The sequence below is a fragment of the Thunnus albacares genome, chromosome 5 (assembly GCF_914725855.1).
Source record: "Thunnus albacares chromosome 5, fThuAlb1.1, whole genome shotgun sequence".
NCBI lineage: Eukaryota > Metazoa > Chordata > Actinopteri > Scombriformes > Scombridae > Thunnus > Thunnus albacares.
The window spans coordinates 13,546,119-13,560,583 of record NC_058110.1 but is presented as its reverse complement, the minus strand read 5'-3'; the positions used below and the strand labels follow the sequence as shown (position 1 = coordinate 13,560,583).

Here is a 14,465-nt window from a genome sequence, read left to right as displayed (position 1 = left end):
TTATTAACCAAACAACAAAAATCTGTTTTCTTTTAATAGTTTCTTTGCCCATATTTCTACTATTCTTACTTATGTCAAATAGACACTGCATACATTTGCATTGCATCCATATAGCCATGAAAATAGGACATCTCACAAATAAAAGTCTTAATGAAATGGAGAATTGTGACATTATTGTGTGCACTGTGACCAAAGTGATCGACAATAAACCAGCTGAAGACTTTGTGCGCAAAGCAGGAAGAAGTTAAGAGAAACGAGTGGGAGCAGAGGCTTATGGCAGGCTACTCTTGGGGAATAACATTTGCATTTTACACGCGAGTTAAAACCGTGCAGACAACTGGGCTGCGTTGCCATGCCAACCGGGCTTCTCTCCCCCTCTTCTCATTGGCTCCCGCCCTTGCCAGCAACCAGGAAGTTGCCCACAGGAGAAAGGGAGGCATATTTACATATCCTTGACTCTACCAAGAGTGAGAGACTCCAGTCTATTATTAGCTACTGCTGGACCTTTTAAGTGAACTGTGTTTAGGATGAAGGGAGGAAGAAGAGGAGTGAGAGAGGAACTGAGGGTGAATTACTGGATTGAACCAGCCGCTAAGAACCATTCCCAATCCGACTGATGACCTTTTTGACCAGAACGCAACCAGGGAACTGGCTTTGAATTTTAAATCCCTCTGAATCAAATGAAGACAATGTCAATGTTTGACCATGTCGCCTCTTGGACTTCACCCCTGTTACCTTCACAGTATGTCCAGTAAAACAGCACATATTACTCTTCGTCATGCTTGCAATATCATGCACATTTTTACAAGACAACAAAGTTGAGGCAAAACAGTTACAACATGCACCTTAAAAACTACATGTCGAATATACCTCAATCTGAATAAAATGCTTGATATTTACTGATAAATCAGTTAATTTTATGTTATTGCTTTCATTGTGTCTATAGATAATTCAGTCACAAATGAAGGGCCTAAACTACACAAAGGACAGCTGGCTTACTTAGTTAGCATTAATGAATTGGTGAATAGGACGATTTTGGCTTCCTCCACCTTGAACACAAGCCTCAAAAATCTGCTCACTCAAATTTCCACACTCTATGACACAATGCTATTGAAAACTGACTGAGAGCGCAGTGACTTTGTGTGTAGTTCTTCAAGTTTGTCTAGTGGCAGCTTTAGAACGAGGAGCTCCATGAATGTAAAAGAGGACTCTGGCAGCTATGATGACAGCTGAGACAAATGGCACCTGGCAGTGGCAGATTTATTTTTTTAATTGATGTTATATCAGTGGAGCAAGACTGAGTGACGCACGTGCAGCAGTGCATTGAGTACACTGAAAAAAAGAAAACTGCAAGCGAGTGGAAGGATATTACACAGTAGACAATCCAGCTAGCACCACTTGACTGTTTTTACAGGAGCATAATGTTGGCAAACAGAAAGCACTTTAGCATAAGCAGTAATAAAACATACTGCTGCAGGACAAGCAAAAACAAAAAAAAAAAATCAAATTCATCAAACTGCTCTTGTGTCTAACACAGAACTTTCAACTGATTACAGGACATAAATCCAGCAAATCAGATATTAACTACAAAACAAGTAGCACCAGCAGCTGTCAGGCTTAGACACTCAGGAAGACAGCAACATTTTTAACTGCATGATAGGCAGCAGAACACTCTGCTCTGTCACATTTAATTATAAATTAGAGCATTTTTGGGGGCTGATTTGACAATTCACAGGGGTGCTTAAGTGGAGGAAACATCCCTCTAGCACTGCTTATACCTCATCCAATCCCCTTTAATCTAAGTTTAAGGCATCAATCATTGCTTCATACCATCCTTGAAATTTCCTAAATGCACATTTTTTTTCTGTTTGTCAGTAGTTTAAATGGTCCCGAATCCCAGTCTGCAATACCCTGAGATCTCTCATTTATCTTGTTGTTCCTTCCCTCCTTGTTCTTCTTCTCTTTCTCCAAAATCTATTCCCCATTCTGTCCACTTTGACCTCATGTCCTTCTTTCTCTTTGAGCACTTTCACTTGATTTATCACTGTCTTTTACTCATTTTACTCAAAGTGTGTCCCTCTTGTCCAACGGCAGCCTGTATCCACAAGGACTGTGAGGAGGTGGTCTTAGGAAGCTAATGAGGCACTGCAGGACTGCTTTGAGTCTAGAGACTGGGATATGCTTTGTGAGCCACACAGGGAGGACATCAACAGCATGACAGACTGCATCACAGAATACATCAAATTCTGTGAACACACCACCTTGCCAGCCCGGATTGTACACTGCTTCCCTAACAACAAGCCCTGGATCACCAGTAACCTGAATGTACTTCTCAATAAGAAGAAGAAAGCCTTCAGGTATGGGGACAGGAAAGAACTGAGGAGTGTACAGACGACCTAAGGGTGAAGCTGAGGGAGTGCAAGGACTCCTACAGCAGGAAGCTGGAGACCAAACTCCAGCAGAGCAACGCGACTGTGACTACGTGCCAGGTTAGCAGACAGCTGGGGAGACGCCACCAAGGCAAGGCTGCAGGCCCTGATGGTATCAGACCCAGGGTTCTGAGGACCTGTGCCAGGAAGCTATCTGCTATTCTGCAACACCTCTTCAACCAGAGCCTGAACCAGGAGAAGATACTGGTGCTGTGGAAGGTTCATGTTCCAAGAAGAAGACTCCATCTGGCCTCAATGACTATCGACCAGTTGCCCTCGCATCTCATGTGAGATAGTGCGGGTGAAATCATCGCTGGACCCTCAGCAGTTTGCCTACCAACCTCATCTGGGAGTGGACGATCATCTACCTGCTACAGTAAGCTCACTCACACCCGGGTGTAAGAGGTTGCACTGTAAGAATCACATTCTTTGATTTCTCCAGTGCGTTCAACATCATCCAGCCACTGATACTGAGGGAGAAGCTGCAAGCAATGAGGGCGGACACGTCCAACATCTTCTGGATTACTGACTACCTGACAGACAGACCGCAGTTTGTCCGACTGGGCAGTGTTCTGTCTGAAATGGTTGAGAGTAGTACAGGAGCTCCATAGGGGACTGTGCTGTTTCCCTTCCTTTTCACTTTGTACACCTCAGACTTTCAGTACAACTCCAGATCATGCCGATTGCAAATGTTCTCTGATGACTCTGCAGTGGTTGGGTGTGTAAGTGATGGGCGGGAGGAGGAGTACAGAGCAATGGTGGACAATTTTGTGGAGTGGTGTGGAAGAAATCATCTGCTTCTGAACATGGCAAAGACCAGGGAGATGGTGATCGACTTCAGAAGGAAGAAGATGGCTACACAACCTCCTCTGTATTCTGGGAGAGGATGTTGGTGTGATGGCGGACTACAAGTACCTGGTTGTCCGCATCAACAACAGACTGAACTGAAAGACCAGCATCGAGGTTGTATATAAGAAGGAGATGAGCAGACTCTATTTCCTGAGGAAACTGAGATCCTTCAACGTGTTCAGCAAGATGTTGGAAATCTTCTACCAGTCTGTTGTGGCCAGTGCACTGTGCTTCACTGTAGTCTGCTGGGGGAGTAGTATTGGAGCCAGTAACAGCAACAGATTTAATAAACTGATTAAGAAGGCCAGCTTCATAATTGGCTGCAAACCAGACATCTTTGAAGTTGTGGAGGAGAGGAGGACACTGAACACACTGTTATCCATTTTGGATCATCCTGACCACCCTCTTTACCACCTACTGGACAGACAGTGAAGCACTTTCTCTATCAGACTGGTTCAGCTTTGCTGTCACAAGGACTGATACAGGAAATCTTTCCTGCCCAAAGCAATAACTCTCTACAACACCTCCGCTCTGTCTAACAGAGAACTCTCCGAACTCTCAGCTTTACAGTTTCTGTCTCAACCAAACTCCACTCTGTTTTGTTCCTTCAATAACTTTGCTCATGGTGAATTTGCACATCATTACACACTTTGCATACTTGTCTGATGTATATAGTATGTTGTCCTACGTTTATATTTTATTTTTGATCATATTTATAGTGTATTCCAGTATATCATTTATAATGTATATTTGTTGTGTTTATTTCTCTATAGATATACATTTCTCTCCTCTAGTGTTGATGTGCATATTTACTAAGTATTTACTGTCCCGTGCAATGCCTGGATAAACCTGCCACTGTGACAGAAGAATTTCCCAATTTCGGATCAATAAAGTACATCCATCTATCATTCAACTCTCTGTTCTCCACCTTGTCTTTTACCCACTACCCTCATATGAGCGAAAAAAAAAAATCCTTGTTTTCTTTTCTCCTTCCTGAACAGCATGTTCCAGGCCCAGAGACAGTGCAGCGAGGATCGTTCTTAGTGCTTGATCCCCATGATCAAAACCACAGATTTTCCATTGTGCCGAGCCAAGGCTCCATACTTTTAACTAAACTACAGTCCCACCGTGGGATGTTACAGCCTAATAGGAATAGATGAAATCATGCCAGAAGTAGTTTTGGGACAGAGCACTGTAACTGAAAACTAGTACTCAATGTCAGCATTATGGTATATTTCAACTGTACAAGACCCGAACTGAGACTGAAATCTGTCATGTCGTCCAAATGTGAGACGAAAAGCTGCCCCACAGTTGAGCGATACTACATAAACATAGTTTTCTATCGTACTCAAATGACCTTTTTTATGTAGTAAATATCTGTCCTGTTACAGGCCTCAAGAAATTCTTCTGTGTTCAAGTCAAGCCAGCCTCACACTAAAGGTCTTACTTTTTTTTTTTAGTTTTACATGTTTTATTTTGTGTTTAAATTTAGATTTGTTAAATTTTACATCATAAAAATCACACTTCTTACTTCTCCTGCTGTGGGTGTTAATGACTGAAGAATTGAATAATAAAGATAATTTAATTTCAGTGCAATGAGCTGCAGAGCTTAAAATAAGCCTGAAACAACACTTTTTAAAAATTGTATCTGTGTAGGTTCACAAAGCACTCTTTCACTACGTGCATTTATGTGACCCACCAGGATCATGGAAAGAACTGTCATGCTTATTTTAAGCCTCACCCACAATGCATTGCTCTCAGCTGTGTCTATGCATGCTTGTGTATGTGTGTTGAGGGGGCACGATCTGTATATGCTGTATTTATGCAAATGTGTGCCTGAGTGTGCATGCAATACAAGCATTATTACCTCTGTGGGAATTTTGCATGTGTGTGTGTGTGTGTGCGCTCCAAGTGTGGCTGCGCACAAACATGAGTGTATTCATACATGAATGTTCACTGCTTTTTCTGCAATTTCACATCTGCAGATCTTTGAGCCTGTGTGTGCAAAGGCCTGATTGTGTGTATAAATGTGTGTGTGTGTACATGCATCTCTCTAAAGTGGATCTATGTGTATCATGTTGCATCTCTGTGTAACTGCGAATGTGTGTGTATTTAAGTGTGATATGTGTATTTTCATGCATGTTTGTACATGAATATATACAAATCTGTATGCGCCCGTGTGTGTGTGTGTGTGTGTGTGCACATTTTTGTTACCTCTTGGGGACCTTTTCTGGTGTAAACACCAATCTTGTCGGGACCAGTAGTCCTCATGGGGACCAAAGCCTGGTCCTATTGAGGCAAAATGTAATTTCTAAGGTCCTGGTTAGGCTTAGGTTAAGGTCAGAGTTAGGCATGAATTGGTTATGGTTAAAGTTAGATTTGGGTTAGGCTGTCCACAATGAATGGAAGTCAATGCAATGTCCTAACAAGGATAGATGCGCAAACTTGTGTGAGCGCGTATGTGTGTGTGTTAGTGCGCATGTGCAATCCGCCCAGCGGGGACAATCATCACGGCTCGTGCCCACAGTAGGCAGCTTTCCCCTGGGGTGCCGTGACTGAGGCCTGCCTGACGAGATGCTGCCTGACTGACTGTGGAACCTGGATGCTTGCCTCCTCCCCCAACACACACACACACACACACACGTGAAATAGGCATGAATGCATAAATACAAAGATGTGCACAGAACATAATTAATATATATTTTCGCACTAAACAAGATGCGCGTAAGTTTACATGTGCAAAAAGCTGCCAAGACATGCATGGCTGCACAAACGCAGACAAAGATTCATTAAAATATAAACACAAACCACATATGCAAGTCTCCAACCAAACAGTAAAATTCATTCTTCTGTGATCTTGTCCTTTCCCTTTTGCCTGGGAAAAGATCTAGCCAGGAGTATGAAAAACCCTGCCAGTCCTGCCTCAGTAAAAGACTTCTTTTAGAAAGAAGTTTGTCTGTGTTCAGTGTGCATCCGTGTAGGTGTGAGAATGCGTAGGTGTGTGACTTTTTCTGTGCAGAAAGTGTCAGCATGTGCATATCAGGCTCTGTATGCACACAGGTCGTCCCTACACATCGCATGTGTGTGTCAGTATGTGTCGGGTGCGCGCATGCGTCGTGTCAGAGCATGTGTGCAGGTACATCCACTTGGCGTCCGTGTCTGACTGGGCCACAGTGTGTGAGGCCTGATGCTAAGCCGACATGACAGAAGCAAATAATGTCTGCTCCCGTTATCTTCTCTTCCCCCTCGGCCCCGCAGGAACCTTTTAAAGGGCCAAACACTGATGAAAGCGCACACACATGCATGTATACAGTACATATGCACACACACATAGTACATATACTGTCTTGTATGCACCAAACGCACAGCCACAAAATCATGAATCTAAAGGCAAGGCGCAAAGAGAAACACACACATTCACCTTTTTCTCTGTTACCAACATATGAATGGCCTCCTGCACAAATCCACATATTTAAAAGCTAAACATCTACACAGACCAAAACATGAGCTCAATCTTTTAATCTGTGACTAAAGATGGACAATATTACCGAGATTTGGACAAAAACATATCAGTAAAAGCACACAGAGATGCATACATTTATATGCATAACAGCTGTCGCCTCAAATACACACACATACTGTATGGTATACATACATGTGACCTACATCCTATAGCTATGATCTAATAGACCACCAAGCTGCAGCCTGTTCTCTAGCTCCCCTTTCAGCATTGAGGCTGCCTGTGTTTCTGATTAGAGGACATAAACTGATCTGCTCACCCTACAGAAAAATAGCCTTCATATACTGGTATTCTGATTCATTATCCTACATTGAGATAGATAGTTAATATGTGTTGTAATTAGTTTTTGTTTGACTGAACCATGATGCTGTAAAATATAAATCAGGGTAATTATAGAGTTCAAATATAATTTGGGCTATAAAGTGAGCAAATCCCATCACAGATGTTGTGTTTGGCCCATGCAGCCTCCAGAGAGCTCAACAGCAAAGTTTGGTGTCCCAGAGCAGCTCACTTCCATGCCCGCTCTCAGCATGAGCCGGAGCTACGCTCATCTACACTACACCCACAATGCCCTGACACTGAACCCACACTTAAGACTTCAACACTCTTTGTTTGTTTGTACATGCACAGTTGTGCACTTCTAACCTATGAGCAGAACTGCAAATGTGCAACTGTGATGTTACATGACATTTTCTGATGCTAAATTGTCTGTTTTTAATTTATTACAGAATAGTCTACAACCCTTTGTTGACATAAAAGGCTAATATGGCAAGAATTAATGCAAATTTATTTGAAAAAAGAAGCTATACGCTTCTAAAAGTGCAAATCTTTGATATTTATCAGGAAAAAAAATTCCATTTTCATTAAAAAGGCATCTTATGTTAATAATTTTATCACTGTGCTGAAATATAAAGCCTGTAATGTGCATCAATCAACAGAGCCTTGCATGTATTCTCTTCCTGATCTGCCCTCCTCGGGGTCCTTCCTGACAGGCCATGTACTGTAGTAGGCTGTCCATGCCGATGCCTGTATGTATGTACGCAGCTCTCCACCTGTCATCTCATATCTCTGCCTCCGCCTCCGTCAACCTGCTTCCAGCCCAGCAACCAGCCAACCAACCAGTACAAGCCTGTTGCTAGGGCAACGGCTGTCTAGGGGATACTTCTTTTGTTTCTCACACCTCCTTTCCTTCATCCTTCTTTCTGTCTCTTTCCTACTCTCACTCTTTCCTTCTCTGCTATATTTTTGCTCATCGATATACCTGTCTGCCTCTCTCTCTTCCCATCTTTCTGTCTCACCCCTTTCTCTCCCTCTCTCTGTCTCTTTCTCTGATTCTCACTCTCTGTAATCTTATCAAAAAGAAGAGGGTCAGGTTGCTTTAATGCTATAGTACCTTGTGAATGCAAAGTCATCAAAAAATAAGAAAAATAAACACACAGTATACAGTCCAGTGAGATCAACAAACTGCACTTATGCTGCTAAAACTAATTCCAGCATTACCATGACATATTATCTGTGTGTCCATACATGTATTAGTAGGTATAGACATCATCTCTCCCACTTTGATATGAATTCAAGCAGTTACAGTACGGTCAGCACATGACATTTGGTTACAGTCAGTCTGTACGTTGCTGTTGCCCCTGGCATTTAAGGGTTCAGAGATAGCGCTAGGTCAGCCCAATGTGATCCTCTCTCCATCTTTACTCAAGGGACTCAGAGCTGTGTGTGTCTGTGTATAAGCCTGCCCACATACATGTGTACACAGCGCCCATAAAATGAGCACAAATCTTAATAATAAACAAGAATTACAGACTGCTTCTAAATCGGGAAACCAACATGGCTCTTAGTTTCCATTCCCCTGTCACGGCATGTAACGCAGCACCACATGAAAGCACTAAAGCAGTGTTTCATCTTTCATACTTCTGGGGGCCGTGTTACTTATTGTGTGCTGCCCTCTGCTGATCAAACAGCAGAACTTCACAGTGAGGTCATTCTTGTCACTAATGGCCTGACAAGAGTGATTGGAAAGAGTGTATTTGGAGTGCATTTAGAAAAAATCACACCTTCTCAAAATTGAAAGAAATTGACCACATATACAAACAAATGATAGTAGGAAAAAATAGTGAGAGAAAATTCTACTGCACACAATTTCACTGACAGTAAGTGACAGGAATGAATTAATGATTCAAAAGCATATATGGAAAGCTTCAGAAAATACATTTTCATGCTCATGTATAGCCAAATTCTTGGCACTTAATGTTTTAAATTGTGTGTATTATAGTGAGACAACCAGCAGACAAAATGATTCTCACTCACAAATATAATTAAATAGCATTTTGCAGGGTCAGAGTAGTCTCTGTACACACATATAAGATGACAAAGAACTGATGCAGATACAAACAATTTGAAACTTGGTGTAAATTGGATTTTAATCTGGAAACTGTGGAAAGAAGGAATGTATCTACCGAGATCAGAGTACATAAACCTGATTCTTTTTTTCTCATACACTACACACCTCCCAGTTTTGGTTTGTTTGACATTTTGCAGTTTTCAATACTCAAACACATTTGTGTGACACACACACACACACACATTTTTTACACTACAGATGCAGCTGACCGTCATACCCTGTGATTATCCTTTTGTAAATAGTTATGTCTGTTTATTTTAAATTAAACATATTAACTGGCACTTGTACTCGGTCACCGGTTGTGACACACAAAGAGAGACATGAAGAGAACTGCATAAAAATAATGGAGAGAGATGAATGAAGAGAGAAAGACAACAGAACTGAAACAACTAGTTGATTAATTGATTAGTCCATCAGATTCTTCATATATGTTATAAATCCATCAATTATTTCATCATCTTGTTTGTCCATGCTGTATTTCTGTCATTTTTCTTTCTTTGTCTGTTCTGCACACACAACATCTATCACATGTCTGTCCATCCTCAGAGAGGGATCCCTCCTCTGTTGCTCTTCCTGAGGTTTCTTCCATTTTTTTCCCTGTTTTTTTTTTTTTTTAATAAGGGAGTTTTTCCTTCAAATTGAGGATCTAAGGACAGAAGATGTTGTATTGCTGTACAGATTGTAAAGCTCCCTGAGACAAATGTATTTATTTTGAGCTATACAAATAAAACGGACTTGACTACTTGACTGTTTGAAAATAAATCGACAACTACTTTGAACTCTGATTATTGAAAATGGCACATATTTGTATGCGTGTGTGTGTGAATAACTTCCTGTCTGTGAATATCTCTGCTCCTCTGCAGTTATGCAGGTGAGAATGAGGCTAAAGGTGAACATTGCTGAACAGGTGAGGCAGTAGGTTCAACCGAAATCACTGTGCAGCATTATATAAACTACTTTTATAAACAAAGGAAGAATCTTAATAATTCGCCTTGAGGTTTTAATCTCGATTGATTACTCATTTAAACTATTATCTAATACTTACTTAGATAATAAGGTATTCCTATTATTATACTTAATAATAGGAATACCATGTGGAATGTGACTGTTGTCAAATGCCAATGTCAAAACGAGTTACCTGTGAGGATGTTCTCGGCCATGACTTTGACCTGCACCTCCAGTGAGTGCTTGGAGGTGTACATGATCTCAGCGGTGACGTGGGCGACCTCGCCGATGAACACAGGATACAGGAACTCTGTCTTCTCCACCCGAACCAGAGCTGCCAAACAGCGGTCCTGGAGAGGATTCAAAAGCCATAAATATTAGAAACCAGCAACTTCATCGGTATTGATTAACCCTGTAAATCGATCACTGGTGTGTTGTTGTAATTTTGTACTGGCTAAATCAACTTTTTATTTACTGTGCACAGTATTCACCCTAATAGGATTAATGATTTGTACAACTGTACAGGCAGAAAAAGTGCAATTAGTGCCAGATGATCTAAGACAAAGGCAGAGGGGAAGAAGGAAGGAAAAAAAATCTCTCATTAAAAGTAATTGTAAGGTGAAGAGACGGGAGCAGATGGAGGAATAACTACCACAGACACCATGCCGAATCCACGTTGGTACCACGATGTCTGCAAAAGATAACTTTGTTATGCGCTTGAAAAGTATGTGCAACTTTTGCAATCGGTGTAATGAGATGGGCAGGAACAGAGGAAATTTATCTTATCTTATTATGACAGTATTTTGACAATACAACTGATTATGATGTGCTATTCCCTCTGTAATTCTACATTTTCCTGGTTCACACAGGGACTTTTAACTTGATGGAATAACTGTTTAAAACTGTCCAATGGTTAATCAGTTAAGAATATGCTACCTGTAAGTATATTAATTCTTTATTAAGATAGTTTAATGTGTCTTTATGAGGCAGATATGTACTGTAGTAGATGCAAAGGCCCCTTTGTGTGTATTGTCTGATCTGAGCGGTGGCAGACAGTCGAATGTGGGGCATCAGATCAGATTATGATCAGAATGTTCTATCAGGTTAGATGACCTGATCAAATTATGAAGACAAAAGCCGGTTAAAGTTCACCAGGTGAAAGGTAAAACCAAGACGATGAGGAAGAAAACAAATCTGGGTGAGACACTGAATACAAACAATATTCATGCAGCTACGCAGTTTGCAAATATGAGTAATGTAATATAGTGTGTGGCATGCGTAGGAATACAGAAGTTCTACAGTTGAAAAAGAAAAGGGCTGTCTGACGGCAAGGTAAAGCGGTGAAAATATACTAAATATAGCGTGCACTTCAACTCATATTGATTTTTTATGTGGGTCTTTTTTTAGGCGGCTAAAATACATTTAGCTGCTGGCCTCGTCCACATCAGTACTTTGCTTAGCTTCCGTGCCGGTTCTCCTGTCTGCAGGTAATACACTGACTATGAACTATCCCTTTAAAGGCTGTTATATATGTACTGTACACAGTAAACAAGGAAAAAATGCAAACAATTTATCATGGTTTTCATATATTGCTACCAAAAATGCACCTTACAACAACTTAAGGAGTCAAGTTCTGCCATCTTTATTTACTTACAGTACAATAAAATAGTTTAAAGTAGGGTCTGAATGTACATCATGCTCTCTCACCCCATTCTGTGTGTTGCAGTGTCGCGTGCTGATGATGCATCCAGCTTCCTCGATCATCTTGAGGATGATGCCGCCGTGGACGTTGCCCACAATGTTGGCATCATCTGGGCGCATGATCCTGCAGTAAAGAGAGGATTGGTTAGCATGGCTTACAGCATTAGCATCTTGTGTTATAACCACATCTTGTATTATAAGATTTCTTGGCATCTTGGTGTAAACAATACAGTCAATCAATAAATATGAAAAACCTGACAGCAGCGCTGACTGAAGGCAACTAAAAGTAGATTTAATTCGGCCTTTTAAACATTTTTTTAAACTTTCTCAGAGTGAGAAACTGAAAAAAAGTTGAGTACTAATTTCAAGAGACGAAAAGGGTAGTCTCTTCCTACTGCAACAACAGCTGGTACATATGGCATTTCAATCACATCATATATTTAGTTTACTTGATTTCATTGATTCATTCAGTTGTATGAGGCTGATATTTTTGTGAAGTGGGCTTTAATGTATGAAAGGCTGTTTGTGGGAACATACCAATGGAAAAACCCACAGAAAAGAATCTGACATTGCTTTTTGACAAAAGGCCTTACTGATAGTAACAAACTAATGAGGAACAATATGACCTGAATGTCATCTAGGAGAACTATCAGAGAACATATCTGCTGTGATGTGCTCCTAGATAGTCACTCATGCATTAGAAGGACTTCTATCTAGCATGTTGTTCAGTACGCTGTAATGTGCATCAGCTGTTTCAAATTCTTCATCCCAATCTGTTTACATACTCAGAGTTCACTGACACATAAATGTCACACCACAAAACTATGCAATGTTGCACTGAGATCTGATAAATAGTATGACTCAGACGGTAAAGCTTTAAAAAAATGTGTATACAGTAAAAAGCAAGAAAATCTACATCTTGACGCCATTAGCAATCCCTTATGTTTACAGGAAGGTGACTGTTAATTTACCATAAACTGACATGTAATGTTTTGTTTATGGTTACAGTACAGCTGATGCCATTTTGAACTGATTAATGTTCCTTGTTTTTAGGAATGAACGGTCTGAGTCACAGTTGTATTTAGATGTGTCGGGAACTTTACAGTTGCAACACTCAGTATCTGTCCTACCGGCATCAGGAACAGAGCAGGAGCACTGAAAGAGGAACACTTTACATTGAACTCCTTTACACTGCATTACAGTCCAATACAAAAGCAGTGTAATAAATACTATCTTTGTGAAACGTATAGTGTCAAGAGAGGTGTTGATTTAACTTTATGATATGCTTAGAGGCTCTTGTATACATTGCAAGGACATTCTAATATTTTCTCAACTTCATTTATATACATGAAGCAAAATGTTATTAACAGCTTATAACATATTGCAATCCAATACAACAGCCTCAAAAATGCCAATAGAGTTGAATCAATACCTCTCAGGCAGTGTCAACAACAATTTAAAAGTTTCACAAAGGTAGCATTAAATATTCAAAGTATTTTTTTTTTTATTCAGCACCAGCAGCATGTGTGCGTGTGTGTATGTACCTGCTGAGTTGATATCTGGAGCCCTGCTGAGCTCCATTCTCCCCACCTTCCCTGACATCTTTGCTGATTTGTTGAATTTGACTCGCTTGGTGTTTCTCCACCACTGCTGCTGTCTTATCCACTTGATCTGCTGCCTTGCTGCTCCGAGGCCTAAAGCAACGCATCTTTACACTCTGACTGACTCTCAGTCTTACTCTCTAACCCACTTCCCTTCTTTATGGTCTCTATATTCACGTCTTCTGAGATTTTGGACCGCTGCTACTGTGAGTGAGGTCATGCAGTGTTAACGTAAGCGTCACAACTGGTCTAACTGGATCTAAACACACCCACTGATGCACCAATAGACAACAGCTAGCCAAAACAATCTGTCATCATCACACTGAAGTTAGTGTATCACAGCTGACAGGCAGAGTAGGAAATATTTCAGACAGTAACATGTCTGTTAAAAGGCCCCGAGGCACATGTGAAAGAGTTAAGAGTTAAGAGAGAAGAGTTAAAGAACAGTTTGTTCAGTTAGAATGTGCATTCTCTTTCACAAACTTTATGAATATATCTTATATACTTACTGTATCTTCATGTGTTTTTCTTATTCAATAACACCTAAGAATGACAACGACAGTGAAAATGCAGACCAAGACCTGTCTGTTCAACTTATATCGAATTTGTTCATATACAAACATCCCACTGGCAGACAGACAAAGAAACTAACAGGGGCAAAAGCACGGCCACATCCATACTTCTTGTGGTGAAGGGGAACTGAGAGAACACAAATGTTGCAGTGTTGTTTCCATAATTGATTGATAGGTGAAGATCTATGCCAGGACTGAATGCTATTTTGGTCTTTTAAATCCTGTGCAGATGATGTACTGGTTGGATAACTTCTATTACACATAGCATAAAAGTCCTTTTCAAAGTCGATGTAAACCTCACAGGAGCACCAGATCAGTTGTTCCTCATATGGTTTGGAACGCACTCACAAACAACAATAATTTGTCATTGAGGTACAAGATAAAATTACCCAACTACATATGGATGATTTAGAAGAGAAGTGGGCACGAAAGTTGTTG

General features: G+C 40.7%; 1 protein-coding gene across 10 annotated transcripts in view; it reads right to left on the bottom strand.

Annotated features, from left to right (window-relative positions):
• The window catches only part of acot7 (acyl-CoA thioesterase 7), a 131,225-nt gene that overhangs the window by 38,449 nt on the left and 78,311 nt on the right, over nt 1-14,465 (bottom strand). For 7 of the 10 annotated variants that reach the window (XM_044350793.1, XM_044350796.1, XM_044350795.1 and 4 more), the window contains 2 exons: nt 11,861-11,978; nt 10,347-10,503 (listed from right to left, as the gene is read on the bottom strand). In XM_044350793.1, coding sequence (XP_044206728.1) covers nt 10,347-10,503; nt 11,861-11,978 — 275 coding nt within the window. Of the gene's footprint in view, nt 1-10,346; nt 10,504-11,860; nt 11,979-13,398; nt 13,939-14,465 lie in introns of those variants that run through there. The other 3 variants (XM_044350800.1, XM_044350790.1, XM_044350791.1) reach the window with 3 other exon arrangements.